This window comes from Uranotaenia lowii, chromosome 1, assembly GCF_029784155.1.
Source record: "Uranotaenia lowii strain MFRU-FL chromosome 1, ASM2978415v1, whole genome shotgun sequence".
Classification (NCBI taxonomy): Eukaryota; Metazoa; Arthropoda; class Insecta; order Diptera; family Culicidae; genus Uranotaenia; species Uranotaenia lowii.
Genome location: NC_073691.1, coordinates 113,385,384 through 113,405,841, shown reverse-complemented (window position 1 = coordinate 113,405,841; position 20,458 = coordinate 113,385,384). Strand labels below are relative to the sequence as shown.

Sequence of the window (20,458 nt, the reverse complement as noted above, 5' to 3'; positions counted from 1 at the left end):
ATGGGTTCATGATAGGGTATTTCACCATAGTTCTTATGCACCAGATTGAATAGGAGATGAGGAAAGGATACAATAAACAAAAACTCACCATGAATCCTGTCGTGCTATCCTTTTCTGCAAATTACAGGTGAGAAAAAACAGCTGAGTGCGACAACGCCTATGCACTTATAGCACCGTCATGAATTTTCAGCCGGCGAAACCAGTAAACCCCTGCAGGTAAAATAAAAAGAACGTTTTCGTCATTTGTTTTCGAAATCTTCTTCTTCTTCTTTCTGATTCGGAGCTGGTGCTCCTTGGGGAGGGCTAGTAACTGGACTATATGCCCTGCGGTCGATTAAGCGATTGTACGCGTTTTCAGAGGTTGAGTTTCGCTTCCTTTTCGAATTTGCAAATTTCTTTGTAAAACTTGATGTTTTTGGTTTTAAACAGTTCGGTTAAGTTTGCAAATTTCTGGTTGTACTCGAATGAGGATCTTAGTGTTTCGTACTTTGAGCAATGTAGTATTAAGTGGTCGCTTGTTTCGGGAGTGTGACAAAGTTCACATTCAGCGTCATCAATTATTTTTATTTTGTGTTTCCAGTATGGTGAATAGTCGTGGCCAGACTGCAATCGATTTAATAATCTAACTTCAGTATTAGATAACTTGATGTTGTGATACCAGGGCTTTTCTTCCAAGGAGTTTTGTATCAGGTAAAAGGTTTTGCCTTTGCCTTCTGCATTGGCATAGTTTTGGTACCAATCGTTTGCTGCTTTAGTTTGGTTTCTTTTAACTTTTAGGATGGCATCGTTAATGCAAAGAAGATTATCAATTGATTGAGAGCCAGGATCTGTACTAGCTTGTTTGGCTAGGCTGTCGGCTAAATCATTCCCGAATATGCCGATATGGCTAGGAATCCACTGAATGGTGACTTTCTTTCTATGGGCAAGTTGCAGTATCTTGTGTAATTGTAGTGGCAGCAATGTCTCATTTTCTGCATTCTTTAGGATGGTGCATGCTGATAGTGAATCAGTGTACAGGACGAATTCGGTGTTCGGTGTGACTAAACGTTCAAGGGCTATTTCGATTGCTGTTATTTCAGCTTCGGTGATACTGGTCTCATGGGCCAGTCTAAAGGAGTATCTTTGTTTGTAGTATTCGTTAAATATACCAATGCCACAAGTTTCGTTAATTTTGGAAGCATCTGTGAAAATTTTTTGTTTTCCAGAGTGGGTACCGTTCATTGTAAATAACGTCAGTTGTTTGAGTTGTTGCGTATTGGTGTTCTTTTTGGCGTTTGCTAGACCGTCGAGTCTGTCGTTTATCTTAAGGTTTATAGGTTCATGTTTGGTGAAAGGCATAATTAGATCGAAAACTGGTTTGAATTTCAGGTATACTTTTTCCATGTAGGATAGATCTTCGTCATCATCGTTGGCGTTAATGGATGAAAGCTGTGAACCTACGACTGTCCTATAGGCTAAATTCTTTATTATGACCTTGGCACAGATATACTCGTGCCGTATATCAAGTGGAACCTGTCCTGCGATTGCCATGAGGGTGTTAAGTGGTGTGGTTCGGGTGCAACCAGTGACTCGCCTGAGACATTGATTGTTGACCACCTCTAGAAACTTTTTGTTCGTTTTTGGTGCATTGCAAAAAACTGTAGCATTATAGTCGATGAGGCTTCTAATCAACGCCGTATAGATGCGGGTAAGTGTTTGAGGATGTGTCCCTACTCTGATGTTGCAAATCATCTTTAACATGTTCATCCTGTCGTTAATCTTGCTTTTCAACGTTCTAGCTTCGGCGCCGAATCCTAATGCCGAGTCAATTGTGATTCCCAAATATTTGTGGGTTCTCACAGTTTCAACTGTTTCTCCGTTTATACTTAGTTGTAGTTGAGTTTGCCCTTTGCGGAATATCATCACCTTGGTTTTGGCAGAGTTGACCTTGAATCCCAGGTTTTCTGCTTTAATCACAAAGGTTTCAGTCACCTCTTGACATTTTGCTTTTAATGTTTCGAGGTTTCTAGCACGTACTATCAAATTGAAGTCGTCAACATATTGGGTCATCCAAACATCTTCGGGCAGAGAAGCATGTAAGTCTGCGGTGTATAAGTTGAACAATGTAGGTGACATTACATCGCCTTGCGGGAGGCCGTTGCTGATGAACCTTGTTACATTGTTTCCGTCTGCTAGTAATGTTATTTTGCGGTTGGTTAAAAATTGCGTGACCCAGTTGATTAGTTCTGGAGGAAATTTGTGTTTTATCAAAATTTCTTCTAGTTTATTTGTTCTAATGCAGTTAAACGCATTGGAGAGATCTATAAGGACCACTGCCGTGATGAATTTCTCTCTTTTGTTGCGTTTGATAGCATTTACTACGTAAGAAACCGCGGTTGTGGTAGACAAAATTTTCCTGCATCCAAACGATGTGTTGGGAATTATGTTGTTGGTGTTCGCAAAATTTGTTATTTTTTCTAACACTGCAGTGTTGATTAATTTTGTTGCGCATGGTACAAGAGATATCGGTCGCTTGCCTTCGATTGTTGATTGGTCTTTCCCAATTTTTGGAATTGCGACGACTTTAATTTCTTTTAAGTGATCTGCAAGAGAACCGTTCTTCCATTGTTTGTTGAGATCTTCAATAATATTCAGCGTTGCAGCTGTCCCTAACGATTTTAGCATTTCGTAAGTAATGCCATCAATACTTGGGGCAGTTTTTTTGCGCTTGTTACTCAGAAATCGGTTCCAGTTTTGTAGGTTTAAGATGTTGTAATTTGCGTTGTATGTACTGTGGTGGTCCAAACAAAGGTCTGTAGGGCCGAAATGTAAATCAAGGAATTTGGATGCTATTGTCATGTCATCATGGACAATGTTGTTCTGACAACGATTTCTATTTTTCCCATAAATACGATTAACAATGTTCCAAAGTTCTTTTGAACTTAAGGAAGGGTCAATTATAGCTGGCAGTTCTTCTAATTTGCGTTTAATTCCTAATCTTTTTTGTCTGAGAAACGCTGCGGCTTTTCGCTTGTAATTTATTAAGTTTTCTAGTGAAGAAACTGCGTTGAATAATGTCCTGGCCTCTCTCTTAGATTTCCATGCTTCTTCAACATCAGTAGACCACCAGAATTTGGGTTCGTGTTTGTTTTTCTTTCGATGTTTCTTCGAAACTTGTTTGACTCTGTTATTGAGTGTTTGTAAACTGTCTATTTCTTCGCCAGAAAACTTTTCTATTGCGGAGAGAATAGCTTTGGGATTGTAGATGTATTTATGAGTGCTGTTTGTCCTGTATTCTATAGTAATATCAATGGTCATGTGGTGGCTACCTATGCTGAAGTTGTTTGTATTCCATCTAGTGTCAGCATGGAGATTGGGATTGCAAAATGTCAGGTCTATTGCGGATTGTCTTTTGTTTAGTTCAACCGGTATGAAAGTAGGTGATCCATCGTTGAGTAATATCAAATTAAAATCGTTTATGCAGTCAAGGAGTAGGTGCCCTTTAGTGTCGGTTTTATGGCTGCCCCAATGATGATGATGCGAATTGAAGTCGCCCCCAATGATGATTTTATTGAAGCTACGACATACAGTAAGTATTTTTATAAGATCATCCTCAAAATCTTTAGCATCCGTTGATGGGCTTGCATAGATTGATACGAGAGCTATGTTTAGTTTGAGAATTCTCAAGGCCACTGCTTGAAAAAAATGAGACGTTGTTGGGAGTGTTATTTGTTCATATCCTAGGTCGTTGCTTAGGTAGATCCCTGCGCCACCGTACCCGTCGGATCTGGATGCAAATATTGCATTGTACTTGCTTATTCTGTATTTGTTAGATGTTTCTTGGTTGGATTCTGACCATGTCTCACTGATAAGTGCGGCAAGGTAGTTGTCACCAACGAGAACTCTTTGAAGTTCGTCTTTATTTTTCCAGATACTCTGTATATTACATTGTAATACTTTGGTTGTGTTATGCATTATGAAGTTGATTAAAAATATAACTAGCAGGATAATTAAAGAGAATCGTTGTGATGGTGATGGTTACAATTTGAGTTTGATCATTGCATGAATGTTGTATCGAGCTTAAGGTGTTTTTTAGAAAGTTCTTTGAAACGTTGTATTGACTCAGAATTGTGATTTTCTTGACTTACAAAGTCTGTGTAGAAATTCATAAGCATAGCTTGGAATTCCTTTTTGGTTTCGGCTGTTTTCTGCATGATTAGTGTATTTGTGTTTGTATCGGTTGTCCTATAAGGGTTGTTAAGCCCGGTACCTCTGGTTAATGATAGGTTCAATCGACTACCGTTGAACTCAACTGGGTCATCGCTTCTGATACGTTTCGGTGCACTTTTGACTGGTTCATTGGGAATTTTTGATAATTTAGAAGAAATAGAAGAAGTAATTTTAGGCCGTAATTCGTTGGTTTTGGCCCACTGTTGTTGTAATTGATTGGTTTTTGATACTACTTTGGCAAATGTGTCATCAATCGCAGGGAATGAGGATATTTGACTTAAGGGTTCAAATTTATTCGTGGTTATGATCGGAATCATTTTACGAGCTTCTGCAAACGTTAGATTTTGTAAAGCCATGGCACTTTGAATGCTTTTCTGACGAATAGTTTCTTTGCAATTTACCGCCCCCGATGTATGTTCTGAAGTTTTGCAGAACACGCACTTTGTTTGTGATTTGCAATCTTCGAATTCTTCAGCTGAATTGTGAATGTTTCCGCATTTAGGACATCTCTTACGACCTCTACAGTTTTCGATCTTATGCCCGAACCTCAAACATTTCTGACAGAAAGTTGTTCTCTGTAGGAAAGGTTGTACTCGCGTGACGCAACAAAATAGCCTAACGAATTGTGGAAGCACGGTGGCTCTGAATGTGACGCTTACTCTAGGACTGAGTATCGTTTTCTCATTTTCTTTTCGAGACAGTCGTTTAACACCCATTATCGGTACTTCGCACTCTAAGTCTTCCAATATTTCTTCATCAGTTATGTCGATTGGTATACCTGAGATTACTCCCGAAATACTTATGGCATGTTTTGGAACATACGCCCGATAGATTGAATTGCTCTCGTTTAAGGTGTTCACCAATATGTTAGCCTTTTCATAGTTATTAATTTTAATGATAATCTTGTCTTTACCTGAATATTGGAGTTCCTGTACGTGCCCTTTGATTTCCTCGAAATTCTTGAGATATGCTCCCAGCGAAAATTTGTTGAGACTTGCATTCGTTGCTCCGTTGTTTTTTAGCTCGACAAAAACCCGATACGGCCCATTGTCGGTGTTGTTGTATTGGTAGTTCTTCTTTTCCGTTTTGTTTGGTGCTTTGTGTGTGTCTTCACTGGTATTCACGGGCTTCATCGTTATGGATTCACTTGCCGCCATTTTGTACACTTCCACTAGTATGGCGGTCGTAATTCGACCCGCCTAAGGCGTCCTTTCGCCGATTAAATCGGTTTATTCCCTTCTTCTATCACTAAATCCACTCCTCTCCACTGACACTTTTCTCAATAGTACTATTTATTTCACTTCCCGTTACTATTTTAGAAGTTTTCCGACACAGCTTTCCGAATAAAAAAAAAATTAACGCTCCGATATGTTTTCGAAATGGTCAATGAAAACAGATTAACAAACCATTCTGCACACGCATCACACTACACAGCGGGTGATGATACATGCGACGTGATAAAAGTGCATTACATGTCGCATTGCACTTCATGCTACAACCGAATAACTGTAGTAGTGTAGCAGGATGAAAGTAATGTGGTACAGTTGGGTCGCATCATGTTTGGCAAATCACAACTGGAAGCTTATGTCCTCTGCTAGGTATTTCAGGGCAATGAGGCAGTTTTTGCAGAGCCAGCGGGAATGCAGCGAACCGGCACACATCTCGGGGAGGAAAATCCAAACCGTAACCATACAATGGAGGCGGAGGGGGGTTCCGTTGTAAGTGCAGACGTCATCTCGGCATTGGATTCCATTGTCGGGAAAGTCCAGTACCTGCTTCAGAGCCTTCCACCAGCCGGGAATAAGACAGAAACCTGAAAAAAGAGAATAAAGAAGATGAGTAACAAATTGAAATTATGCGTTTTCCCCTTTAGTGTGAACTTTTTGGATGAAACAACAAATTCCAAAGATCATTGGCCAACTCTTCGTCGACGAAATGTCTTCAAAATGATAACTATCCCCATAAATTCACAATATCGGGGAAATTCGCTTAATTTCAATGAAGTACTTACCACCAAGGTGGGTATATATTCAGGAGGTGTTCCCGAATAACGAATTCCCGATTCAGCCATTTTGGCTATGTAGGCTATGCAACTATACGGAACTCATGAAGTTTGTTTACCAACAAACCACAGAAAAGCTGAGCAAAAAATAAACAAACTCATTGAGAGCCCCGCTCACTTCTCGCCTACTTACTGTGAAAGTCGGAGAACCTTGTGTATCTAAGAACCTTGCTTACCACGTTGCTCCATCACTGTGAAATTTTTTTCTTGTTTGGATCATTCCTTTTTCCACCTATCCGCCGCTCGAGAAATGTCATTCAGTTTTTGTACATTGTTTTAGTACACCCACGTTCACAGACAAAACAACGTATCGCGCAACATAAAATGTGTACTTTGAATTAATATTGGTTGCACACCGTAAAATGGTGTAAATTTGTTATGTTTCCGGATTTTAAATTATTTTAGCATGTTAGTATGTAATTTTTCGTTATTTTATGCATGTTATGGGTGTTATTTATTGAAAATTTTAGTTTTAAGTAGATTTTTATCTTTAATTTAAATAATTTTAATTCGTTTTCAACAAAGTTGGTCAGTAGCTCAGTATGTGGGATCGCTGGAGACCGGAGTCGAAGACGTTGATGGTCAGTAAAGGTTTACCTCTAAACAGCGCGGAGTTGATTTATCAACGTTGATGCCTTATGACCCCGACCCACAAATAATACGGGTGAATACATATCACTTTTCAGCAGAAGTCCGAACTTAGTAGAAAAAGATCTTTTTGAATAGAATTGTTCGTTGTCACTACGCGTTTAACAGTGTTAAGTCAATGCTCTTCGAGGACCTCTGGTTCAGCAGTCGGTGTCGTGGTGGAGGTTAAAAGTGTCGCAAAGTTTAAAAAAATATTAGCTTGCTAACATTTTTTTAACCCGAGCGGGAGGAGAGTGTAACAAGTGCTCGGTTAGTAGTGTCAGTGGTAGTTGATCTCTTGTTCGCGATAAAGTTAAATGTGCCAAGAAGACGTTTTATTTGTGGAGAAGCCGCCCTGCGTCGAAGTTCGCCCCAGTACCCCTACGCACCAACCTGCACGTCAACGCTGAATAACAGGAGTTGGGAACTTCACTACCAGATGGCAGTGGAGTAATGCGGCGAAACGGGCGAAGCGAATAAAGTATCGGAATGGGGCGAAAGAACGGTGATGTCAAACTTTACGCGGCTACGGGGTCAACGAACTGCCGAAAATCGGCCATTTCACTAGTAATAGCCAAACGGAGCACAACATAGAAAACGTGTCCAAAAGTAAAGTGCCATTAGTGAAAGTATTGGAATCCGCAAGTACCGAATTCCCCGGATATCCAGGTAATCCTAAAACCCATACCCCGTAGCAGCAGTGACCACCGTTCTCAGCGCGATTCTAAACCCTATCCCGATTTCCTAACAGGACCCCGAGGTTTTACCTTAGCTGAAGGTTTGTCTTCGTGCAGAACCGTGGACTAGAATCCGCCATTGAAGCAGATCCCGCTGTTGAACGAAGCAGCTGCACTTACCGAGGCCTGAGCCCGCTTCAGACGAGCCATCATAGTGTCGTTCCGTCAACCCACCGAGCTTCGTTGGTTTAATCCGTCGTGAAGCCCAGCAGATCGTGTGAGCTTTCCAGACCTACACACTATAAGCTGCCGATTCACCACCACCACACCAAGGTTGCATTGGCGAGCCCACATTCCACAGCCCTGATAGTGCTGTGCCTTGGAACTCACCCGAGACCTGCAGCAGTTGCCAAGCGGAGTCGTTTACGCAGGACTATTCCGGAGTAGAAGGTACGGCCTGACGAAGGAGTTACCCGCTGGGACACTAGGTGGTGCGATACAACAAAACCGAGGTAGGAGGTAGCATAAGGGGTGGGGCGAAGTCCCTAGTGTACACATAACCCAAGACCAATCAAGCTAACTTAATAAACGTGGGAGGTTTTCAAAGCAGATAAGGTGTTTTCTTGGCTAGCCGAATCGTCTATTAGCTTAAGCCGACCCTGAGGCATATAGGGGAGTTTCAGCACCGCTGAACCCGCTAGCCGACCATTTGTTATAATGTAAACTCTTCTTTTGTGCTTATATGGGACCAATTCATTTGGTTGGAATCTATTAAATACCCGCCGACCGAACCCGCTTGTCCAGTAATAACAAGGTCACGATCGACGGCGACGAGCTGGAGATAGTCGAAGACTTTGTCTATCTCGGCTCACTGGTGACCGCAGACAATGACACCAGCCGTGAGATCCGGAGGCGAATTATCAGCGGAAGTCGTGCCTACTATGGACTCCACAAGCAACTGCGGTCGAGAAGACTTAGCCCTCGCACGAAGTGTAACCTGTATATGACGCTCATTAGACCGGTTGTTCTCTACGGGCACGAGACATGGATATTGCTCGAGGAGGACCTGCGTACACTCGGAGTATTCGAGCGACGAGTGTTAAGAACCATCTTTGGCGGCGTACAGGAGAACGGAGTGTGGAGGCGAAGGATGAACCACGAGCTCGCGCGACTCTACGGCGAACCCAGTATCCAGAAGGTGGTGAAGGCTGGCCGGATACGCTGGGCGGGACATGTTGCGAGAATGCCGGACGACTGTCCTGCAAAACAGGTGTTCGCTACGAATCCGGTAGGAACAAGACGAGCGGGGGCGCAACGAGCGAGGTGGTTAGACCAAGTGGAGCGTGATCTGGCGAACGTGGGGTGCCCGAGAAATTGGAGAACGGTTGCTATGAACCGAGTGAATTTTAGGAATTATGTTCGTCAAGTTATGTCGTGAGACGGAATACTATGTAAATAAAAAAAAAAATAAATACCCGCATAAGGGGCTTAACGGTTTAAGATGTCAACCTTATAACATTGGAATTTTATGCGATTATTCCACAGCTTATAGCACTGACCACACTGACATGACACTTAGAACAAAAATTCAACCATTTTCTGTCTAATTTTTTGTTGTCAGATTTTGCAGGTTCGCAATACCGATGGCAGGTGGCGAACCTGAAAAGTTTGAGAAAAAATGCCCTGTAGGAAAAATGGTCCTGTTTAGCCCGATTTTATCGTAGAAATTGCGTATTTTATTTTGAAAGTTGGGTGGCATTTCCTAACTGGGATAGCATTTCTTCAAATCGATCGATGCGCACTCTGGGATCGACATTGCGTACTGTTGGAAAAATTATCCAGAAAACGAAATCGAGTGTCCAGTCAGTATGGTCAGTGCTTATAGTTCACCTTTGATAAAAAGTATTGCTGATCCACTCTTTTTTTCTATTTCTGCGATAGCTGATTTGGGCTCCCGTAGGGTACCACTGTAAAAAAAATTACAGTATTCAAGAGAAAAATGAGCATTGTTCTACATAAGGATTATTTATCGACTGAAATTAAATCGGATGTGTAGGATAGATATGAGATAATGGAAAATATAAAATCAAATAATTTATGTTAGAAGAAAATAACGTAAATTAATCACTAAGAATTTCTCAACACGCACTAATAATTGACGGACAAATGAACAACATGCGGAATCGAGAAAATCTGGCTACTTTGATTGAAAAAAAAAAGTTCATTGCGTTCATTGTTGCGCGGTATCTTTTACCTATAAATAGAACGGCACTTGTGCTAATTGTAGGGTTCTACATTAAACATTATAATAAATGCGCATCCCAAAAATGACACTACCTTGATAGTTGTATGTACCATGACAGATGATGCTACCTTGAGAGTTTGAAGTGGGAGAATGACAACCAGCTCGGTACCGGGGAGATGAGTGGTGAGCACGGAAGCGTACGGACGTACTGTAGACGCGTCGATCGGGAATCGTCTTGGAAACGGAAGCAACCTATCTGAGCCATATCCGACAACGTGGCGACGAGGATTAATCGGAAAGGTAAGGTGAATAAGCGTAATTTCGAATGTTTGTTAGTGGATTTTGCTCAATGCAAGTGAATTTGTTTTTTCCGGTCATTAAATTTTCGCTCGACGGCAAAATGGATGCCGAATATACGCGGAGCCCGGGCCCCAAATGACACGAAAAAAGATGGCTACCAAGCTGTCGATTGAACAAAGATAAAAAGAGGAGTGTAAAAAGTTTAGTGATTTGTTTAGATTGATATGTGTGATTGTGCGAACCATTATGGCCGGGAGCCTAGTAAAACATAGTTGGATGCTGTGTTGGTGACTCTAGTGCTAGAGATTTGTCAGGAAAAGTTGGCTGGGTGCTTGGTGCTTCTATGAGTGACACTTGTGCTGGGAGCCAAGTGTGAGTGAAAATCATAGCTGGGTGCTATGTGTGCGCGACGAAAAAGAAACATAGCTGGGTGCTATGCTTGTTGACACTTGTGCCGGGAGCCGAGTGGGTGAAAATATCATAGCTGGGTGCTATGTGACGAATCAGTAGCATAGCGGGGTGCTTTGCTAAGTAACACTTGTGCCGGGAGCCAAGTGGGAGTGAAAATCATAGCTGGGTGCTATGTGAGCGCGACGAAAAAGAAACATAGCTGGGTGCTATGCTTGTTGACACTTGTGCCGGGAGCCGAGTGGGTGAAAATATCATAGCTGGGTGCTATGTGTATATGACGAATCAGTAGCATAGCTGGGTGCTTTGCTAAGTAACACTTGTGCCGGGAGCCAAGTAGGAGCGAAAATCATAGCTGGTGCTATGTGTGCGTGACGAAAGAGAAGCATAGCTGAGTGCTTCCCTGGATGACATTTTAGTCGGAAGCCGAGTGTGTGTGTACAAAACATAGCAGGGTGCGATGTTCAGTGACACAGTGAAGGGAAACATGGCAGAAGGCTGTGTGGAAGTAAATTGAGTGTTAAGATGAAAAAAAAAGAGTACAGGGTAGGATTCCAGGCAGATTTGATTATAGCCGTATGCTATGATTAAAATTTTGCCGGAAGTCAAGAGAATTAGTTTTATGCAATGAATGCCGTTATTATGACAATGTTTTAGAATATCGTTGTCCGATGTCATATTGAGAAAAAAAAACTATTGCCACAAAGCAAAGGATACTTAGGTTTTTTTCCAATCTCTGTTACTTTCAGATGGAAGAAACCAGACCCCTGCCCATGTTCCGCTGCGAACAAATTGAGAGCAAAAAGTTGGCTAAAGCTTGGCAAGAATGGAAAGGCTCATTGGAGTACTATTTCGATTCTTACCAGATAAGCGACCAGAAGATCATGCGGTCTAAAATGCTGCATTTAGGAGGACCGCAACTTCAAAAGGTGTTCAGGAGCCTGGACGGTACAGAGGATTTCCCTGTCGTTCTTCTTGAGAAGAGATATTACGATTTGGCTATCGAAAGGTTGGATGCCTACTTTAAGCCTCGTAGTCAGGACGTCCTGGAACGACACATACTACGTAACATGAAACAGGGAGCCGACGAACGTTTCTCCCATTACGTGTTACGCTTGCGTCAGCAAGTGAGCGATTGTGGTTTGGAAAAGTTTCCCGACGAAGTTCGAAACATCATTGAAGAGCTTATGATGGTGGATGTCATTGTAGAGGGCTGCAATTCGCAAGAACTGAAACGTAAGATTCTAGAAAAGGATCGTTCTCTAACCGAAATTGAAGCGTTAGGTGAGTTCATTCTGTTTTATCTTAATTTATTTCAAGAGGATTTTTTTTTCCTTCGTGGTCCTTGTAGGTGAGTCACTGGAGAGTGTGATAATCCAAGAAAAGGAGATGAAGGTTGGTACCCGGAACGAAATGGTTGGGCAATCTGAGGTCTGCAGAATAAGATCAAATAGAGCACCATCTGATCGTCGGCAAGACAGATTTTTAAAACGTTTCGTCACAGGACGTAGCAAGGGAGGAGAGAAAAAACCTGGAACTGTATGCTACGCATGTGGTCGATATGGTCACATTTCAACGTCCTCAGAGTGTCCAGCCATCGGACAAGAATGTCGCAAGTGCAAGAAAACAGGACATTTCGAAAGCGTTTGTCGTAAACGCTCGCTGTATGCAAAAGCAAAGTCACCGCCGAAAAAAGTACAAGCCATTGACGATATCAGTGTGCCAATTGTGAATGAAGCGAAAGTAGAGCCTGAGAATAGCAACAAAGTCTACTACACTTTCTACACAGGCAGTCAGGCCAACGTATTCAATTGCAACATTGGTGGCACAATGGTGGAAGTCTTCATCGACTCGGGGTCTGAGCTGAATTTGATAACTACTGAAACATGGGAGCAGATGAAAGCTCAACGGGTCGTTGTGTCAAATTGCAAAAAGGGTTCCGACAAGATTCTTAAGGCCTACGGAAGTACGAAACCGCTTCATATTCTTGGTACTTTTGAAGCCAAAGTTGAAATAGGAAAACAATCAGCTGATGCGATTTTCTTCGTTGTCGACGGCGGGCAAAGGAACTTACTCGGTGATGTTACATCTAAGAAACTGGGCATCCTCAAGATCGGTTTGGGAGTGAATGCAATCACGGATACCGAAGAATTGAAACGTTCACCATTTTCTAAAATTTCTGGAGTCAAAGTTCGTATTGAAATGGATCCCAATGTGAAACCGGTGTTTCAACCTCTTCGACGTATACCCATCCATTTGGAGAGCGCCATTAACGAAAAATTGGAAGAGTTACTACGACGTGATATCATTGAGGTTAAACGTGGCCCTGCGACGTGGGTATCCCCACTGGTGGTAGCGACCAAAGCAAATGGTACAATAAGGTTGTGTATCGACTTGAGACGCGTTAATCAGGCAGTGGTTCGAGACCGTCATCCAATGCCGGTAATTGAGGAGGTTATTGCGAAAGTCGGTAAGGGCAGAGTATGGAGCGTCCTGGATGTAATGGATGCTTTCTTCTTATTGGAACTTGAAGAAGATTCGAGAGATATCATGACCTTCATTACCCACCGGGGATTATACAGGTTCAAACGCTTGCCTTTTGGACTTGTATCCGCACCAGAAATTTATCAGCGTACCATGGATGAGATATTGGTAGACTGCGAGGGTGCATACTGGTATCTCGATGATATCGGCGTTGAGGGTAGTACTTTGGAAGAACATGACATCCGATTGGAAAAGGTATGAGTCATTTATTTGATGTTATAAGAGAAAAACGAAAATAAACAACATGTCAATGATTGATTCTACTTTGTTTTTTTTCTCGTTCACACAACGATTTTAGGTCCTTAAAAGGCTCAAGGATAGAGGAGTTGTCCTCAACTGGGCAAAATGCAAATTCCGCGTCACTGAATTTGAGTTCTTGGGATACAAAATATGTCCGCAAGGTATAACCCCTTCCGCTGTTAAACGCGATGCTCTAGCTTCTTTTCGTCGTCCGGTGAATGAAAGCGAGGTCAGGAGTTTTCTGGGCTTGGCCAATTATATGGGGAAATTCATCCCAAATTTAGCAGAGCTCGATGAACCACTAAGAAGATTGATTCAAAAAGGGATTAAATATCATTGGGGAGCAGTAGAAGAAAAGGCTTTCAATGATATTAAATTTTCTCTGACGCGAGCCAGCTGTCTTGGATTTTTCAACTCGAGGGATGATACCTCAGTGTTCGCAGACGCAAGCCCTGTTGCTTTGGGGGCAGTCCTTGTCCAAACAAACGACAAGAAAGAAGCTAGAGTTATCTGCTACGCTTCAAAATCGCTTACGGAGACAGAAAAGCGGTACTGCCAAACCGAGAAGGAGGCCCTCTCGCTAGTTTGGAGCGTTGAAAAATTCCAGAACTATTTGATAGGAAGGAGGTTTAATCTTCTGACGGACTGCAAAGCCTTAACATTCTTGTTTGCTCCTACCTCCAAACCATGTGCTCGCATTGAAAGATGGGTATTACGCCTACAGAGTTTCCAGTATAAAATAATTCACATTCCTGGACAGAGTAATATTGCCGATGTCTTGTCACGATTGACTACGCTCACCCCACAAGCATTCGATGAATCAGAGGAAATCATAATCAAAGAGATAGTTTCAGCTGGAACCAATACTTTTGCACTGACTTGGGCAGAAGTTGTATCTGCTAGTCGTGAAGACTCAACTATAAGGTTGGTTCAAGAAGCTCTAACCGCAAATAAATTTGACGAGTTGCCTTTGTGTTTTAAACTGATAGTTACTGAGCTATGTTTTGTTGATGATGTTCTGCTAAGAGGTGATCGCATTGTCATACCTAGTGAGCTGCAGCAGCGTATTTTGCAGCTGGCACATGAGGGGCACCCCGGCATCAGAATGATGAAAGCACATCTGCGGGCTAATGTGTGGTGGCCCAAGATGGATCAACATGTGGAGACATTCGTTAAGGCCTGTCGAGGATGTGCGCTCGTGTCCGCTCCTAATCCACCAGAGCCTATGATTAGGAAGAAGTTCCCAACTGGTCCATGGGAGCATATCGCCATAGACTTTCTAGGACCACTCCCCGAGGGAGAAAGTCTATTAGTTTGTATCGACTACTATAGTCGATATTTAGAAATAATCGAGATGCGGGATATCACAACGACAAGCGTTATTGAACAACTGTTGATATTATTCTCTCGATATGGCATCCCTCATTTTCTGAGAGCGGATAATGGGCCGCAATTTTCTTCAGAAGAGTTCCGATCTTTTTGTATTGAACAGGGTATAAATCTGGAATCAACAATACCATACTGGCCACAAATGAACGGTGAAGTGGAGCGCCAAAATCGTTCAATTTTGAAACGCCTCAGAATTTCGCAAGAGTTAGGAAAAGATTGGCGGAAGGAATTATATCAGTATCTATTAACATACCACTCAGCAATTCATCCTACAACAGGGCGAGCGCCTGCTGAGCTGATGTTCGGGAGGCGTTTACGTTCAAAGCTGCCAGGTGTACCTACATCTATAAGCAATGATGAGGAAGCACGAGACCACGATATGATTCAAAAGGAAAAGGGGGGAGAGTATACGCTGATCTTCGCCGGAGAGCACGACCGAGTGGAATTGAAGTAGGAGATCATGTTCTAGCCAAGCGGATGAAAAAAGATAACAAGCTAAATTCCGAATTCGCTCCCGAAGAATTTGTTGTTACCAGTAAACAAGGGACGGACGTCATGATTCGCTCTTCATCATCTGGAAAGGAATTCAGGAGAAGTGCAGCACACCTTAAAGTCATTCCTGTAAAACCAACGGAAGGAGATACATCAGTGTCTACCCCTGTTCCAGACGACATAGATGTTGAAGGACCTTCGGGATGTTTGGAAGAGCAGGCATCCGAGAAGCAAACAGCTAGTAAGCCAACAGGAAGATCAACCAGGGTTCGATCAGAACCAAGTAAACTTAAAGATTTCATTACATATTGAACGATAAATTTCTTAACATTTCTGTTAAAGAAAGGGTGGGATGTAGGGTTCTACATTAAACATTATAATAAATGCGCATCCCAAAAATGACACTACCTTGATAGTTGTATGTACCATGACAGATGATGCTACCTTGAGAGTTTGAAGTGGGAGAATGACAACCAGCTCGGTACCGGGGAGATGAGTGGTGAGCACGGAAGCGTACGGACGTACTGTAGACGCGTCGATCGGGAATCGTCTTGGAAACGGAAGCAACCTATCTGAGCCATATCCGACACTAATCGGGTCATTCTTAAATCAAATTTTGTGAAGTAAACATCAAGTGGAGTAAGCGACCTCGAGAAGACGGCCTTCGGGACAAGGAAAACCCCCAGATTACGACAGGATGAACAAGCGGAAAGCATTTAAAGATGATTTAATAAAAAGTTGTCAAACAAACATGTATACCATATATTATTATCGGATTATCTATTGTTTATAAAACAAAAAATTGTGTTTGCCTTGAGCTTGGTCAATCAGCGGTCAAAATCACGGAAAAATGAATAATAAAAAAAACTGTTTGCGATGGGGTCAATCAGCGGACAAATTCACGAAAAAAAAGAAAACGCTGTAGTTGTTTAAATAAGTTTAGAGTTCGACGACCCGGTAGCGATCATCATTGAATGTTGGATTTCGTGCTATGTTTTGCAGTCGGAGTTATCCGTATAAAGTTTAACTTAAAAGCGGTTAGCGTGTAGAAAACCGACAGATTTTATACTGATTTGACAGATCGCACAAGTTTCGCAGTTATGAGTGCGCAGTCCAATTTTTTGCGATGCGAATGGTATTATTTCCTATAATAGATCATTATCCGTACACAACTCCTTTTTATAACTTCTCATATACGATTTGTTACATTTTAACGACAACATAATTGAATTCGACCAGCATATAAAGTATCAAAGACGCATTTATCGCATCAAAAATCTTCGTCATGCCAAATTCGTTAATTCTCAGGCTATGGAAAAATGTGTTTTCAATAGTGTTCAATATTTTTTGTTTTGTCTGGGATTTTAACGCTCGTAATTGGCCGGCCTTCGACCAGACCGAACTGAGCGCCATTAGGAAATTTAAAAACAACAGAAGCTAAATCTCGAGTTATTCATACTCTAGATCCAAAAACCGAATACTAATGATTAAAATGAATTTCTTGAATTAAAAACTATTGATTCAAGCTCACAAACATTAAAGATTTTGTTTCTAGATGAAAATATTTGCCCATGAAGTTCAAGTGTCTCGAAAAAATGCTGATGGCGTTCAGTTCGGTCTGGTCGAATCCCGACCAATTAATTCAATCTCAAAGAATACTAAGAATAATAATATTTCATTCCGATGACTTCATGTTTTGTCCTCTCTTGCAAAATAATGATTTGAAGATTGATTCAAGAATTTACTTCTTAACTTTTCAATGAAATTAGTGAGTAAGAGTGATTTTTTTAACTGTGTTTACTGCTCCGGCTAGCCTACCGCACGGAAGGCTACCGTCGCTCGATTAGAAATTTTCCCAGTAACCGCAATATTCAAACAGCAATTTCACTGTTATCAAACGCACAAATAATATTTTTAATGCATTTTGATGATATTGTCGATTATCTAAAAATAATAATATGATATAATTTCTTTTGGTTTAGTAGATATCAGCAGTTCTAATGATCGCTGACTAATAATTGTGTGTGACCCATGATTGTGGGGGGACTGTATATATGTACAATAAAAAAAAAACTTATGCTTAGATGATAGTCAGGATTTAAAAGTAGCGAAACAGACGGAGGAAGAGAAAAAACCAATAGAGGAGAAAAAAAAAATTGTTTTGGAAAAAATAAAACCAAAAAATAATTAAATGGGTTACACCCTATACCAAACTGCCGATCCAGCAATGCGGTCTTTTGTGTTGATTTTGCTATTGTCCTTCTGCAGATGGCGGGCAACTGAAAGCCACGCACTTAATCAATCACTTTACGATTCACGATCACTGAACACTATGTTACCCTGTAGCAGATAACAAACTGTCCTCCACGGTGTGCAAACCCGAATATGTTGGACAAACAAAGTTAAATTTCCTCACACACTGTTTGTTCCGATTCACTTGCGAGAAAATAAAAACACGTCCGTCTGTGGCGAGTAAATATTACGATACCAGCCGCATAAATTGCTGCTAGCAATATATAGCAAGGAAGAATGATTGGACATGAGGCGGGAAAGTATACGAATAAAATCCCGACTCAGGTTCAACCTATTAAACCAGGGTTTAAGGCTTACCTTTGGGATAATCGAGTGGAACCACCGACCCTTCTCATCCTCGTCCCATTTGCGCTGCCAGTTGATAAGAGAGTTTCTCCGAGCCAAGAAGTAAAATTCGTTGAATACGATTTCACGCTGGTAAATGTTGCCTTCCATCGCACCCACCTTTGCAAGGGAATCTGCCCTCTCATTGCCTACTATCGAGCAATGTGAGGGGACCCAGACAAAGGTGATGGAAAAGCAACGTCTTGATAAAGTAGTCAATATAAAGCGTATCTTTTCGATGAAGTACGGCGTAATTGCATAAAATTGAAACGATTTTAAAATTGTTATAGTTTGTTGAAGCTTTTAAAAAGATTTAAGGGGAAAATATGAAGTTAGAAATCTGATGCAGAGTATTTCGAAATAATTCCTAAAATAAGTCAGTACGGCGTATTAAACGGTCAAATATAATTGCAATTAGTTTGTACCTTAAAAATAATTTATTTGTACATTTTACAAATAGGGATTTGGTGCATAATATGACTTTAAGCAAAGATAATAGATATTAATTATTTTTGCTTTAAGGTAGCCGATAAAGATAATCAAAAATTTAGTTTGCTTCCCGGTTTGCCTGTTGCAAATTTCAGACAGCTGCCATTTTAGAAGTCCAGTGCGATAAGAAGCGTTTGATTCATCCAGCATCATGTGCAGTTAATTCGCAGGGCGGCATAATGGAAACCCTCTATCACTCTCCGGTTGTGGAAGATTCCCGCAGGCCCTTTTAAAACCTTGAGCAAACGATTCCGCGCGTAGGGTTGGGTTTGAGCGAAAAATTTTGCGCGTAGGGCTGCGTTATATACCAAAAATTGAGGTCTCAAAAGTTAACGTGCATCTGCAAGCCAGCTGATTGCACCGATAGCACACATACGCGAGCACAAAATAATAAACAAATAATTCCTCCGTCTATACAACACACGGTTGAGGCAGGCCTGGAATAATTTCTAAGTTTCCAACGGCCATTTTGCTACCAGCCTTTTCGACAGCAGCATCGTGCAAAAGCTGTTGAAGGTAATTTTTTAGTTATTGCTGATAAATATTATTTATTAAACCTCATTTTCTATTTCAGTTTCCGAAAAATCATGCAGAGCAAATGCTGATGCACGCCCCGAAACGAAAATTGGTGGCAAAGGAGGCTTTGGCGAAGAATTTTTCCATGTGTCGATCTGGTGCGGAAGAGTACGAGGAGCTGGAATTTAGCGGCAACAATTTCCGCTACGATACGTTCAACCGAATACCTCTACTATGGAAAAGAACCGAAGATTCGGACGGAAGCGGCATGCAGTTCAAGCATCAACCGTTCCTCGCTAGCGGTGTGCTTAAATGTGCTGGGATATTCAATTTTTTTCATTGTGACAAAATATATGGAAACTGTGCACAGGGAAATGATTATATTGTATAAAGTTGATGAAAAAGTTTTGAAATAAATAAAAGATGTTCAGAAATTCTAATTTTTTTTTTTGAAAATCATATTTTAATTAAACCGTGTCAAAATAGCACGCACACACATACACGAATGCACTAACACATACACAAGTAGAAATCACACCAATACAATCGAACCATGACAGATGTCAACGAGAGCTGTCATTTTGAACCGGGACAACCATTTCAAGTAGAATCGGTTGGGCCATTTAATGCTTGAATTCAATGGGAGGAATGCTTGAAGAATGCTTCGAATCCAAGCATTCTTCCTAGCATTCCAAGCATTCATTTTGTTAAGCGGGTTTCCGCTGCTGCTCGGTGCAGTTTCCAGCTGAAAGTTCGAACACTTTTAAAATTGTTGTTAATGTTGCTCTTAAGTTCCTTCACTGTACTTACGGGTTTCCGTGGCGATTGTACATTTCCGGATGTTGGTGTGAAATGTTCCGGCTTGCGTGGGGTGCCGAAGGTAACGACATGACAAAAGAAATCGTTTTACGAAGTGTTTTTAATTTCAATATTTCTGTTAGCACAAAAATTTGTTCTCAGTTGGCGAAAAAATGTGTTTAAATTTCGTGCCGATGTTAAAATCCATACTACGATGCATTAGTTGATCTGGGCGGCAGCTTTTATTTTTATTCGTGTTTGGTCCTTTCTTGAGAAACTCCTTAGCTTTGCGGACATGTTTTTCAATCCGTCTTCAGGAAATCTGCCGGGATATTTTACCATACGAACTACCATGTTACTGGTATTCCTCTCCAGCGTAATAATCGTTCCGGAAGACTGATTTCGGGCTTACATCTCCGGCACCTTTGGCCGGATCGCTAAATTACACCACCTGAAAAGCAAAACAAAAAGATAGATTTGCCAAATAAGAACAGAATTATTCTTAACTTACCTGAATTACGGTTGGCGTAATCGAATATACTTATCGCACAAACTGGTTGGGACAGCAGCTGTTGATTATTTTTTTCTGGATGTTCCTTGCAGAGTTTAGACGATCGATATTTCCAATTCGGTAGCACAGATTATTAATGTTTTTGTCTTGACAAGTTTGCTTCCTACTTTAAACCGGATTGTAGTTTCCAACGAACCGAAACTATAACTGTTTATTTAGAAATTTGCTCCTGAAAATTCGAACCGTAAGCAAAAACACAACAAGAGCGAACAAATTTCACCATTTTGACAGATGTGTTCATTCGGCCACTCACC

The 20,458-nt window shown here is 41.3% G+C and overlaps 2 protein-coding genes and 1 long non-coding RNA gene across 3 annotated transcripts; 2 read left to right on the top strand and 1 right to left on the bottom strand.

Moving 5' to 3' along the window:
- Positions 1–354: 354 nt before the first annotated feature.
- LOC129737829 (uncharacterized) lies at positions 355–2,115 on the bottom strand. Its single transcript, XM_055728987.1, has one exon. The coding sequence runs from the start codon at positions 2,113–2,115 to the stop codon at positions 355–357; it is 1,761 nt and encodes a 586-aa protein (XP_055584962.1).
- Positions 2,116–8,068: 5,953 nt separating this feature from the next.
- Positions 8,069–15,155, top strand: LOC129737828 (uncharacterized protein K02A2.6-like). The gene is made up of 5 exons (XM_055728986.1): positions 8,069–8,087; positions 9,939–10,120; positions 11,278–11,812; positions 11,880–13,267; positions 13,371–15,155. Exons 3-5 carry the CDS (start codon positions 11,278–11,280, stop codon positions 15,153–15,155), a joined length of 3,708 nt encoding a protein of 1,235 aa, XP_055584961.1. The 5' UTR covers positions 8,069–8,087; positions 9,939–10,120.
- Positions 15,156–18,533: 3,378 nt separating this feature from the next.
- Positions 18,534–19,269, top strand: LOC129739928 (uncharacterized). Its single transcript, XR_008736019.1, has 2 exons — positions 18,534–18,835; positions 18,894–19,269. It is a non-coding gene; the product is annotated as an uncharacterized LOC129739928 (long non-coding RNA).
- The last annotated feature ends 1,189 nt before the right edge of the window (positions 19,270–20,458 follow it).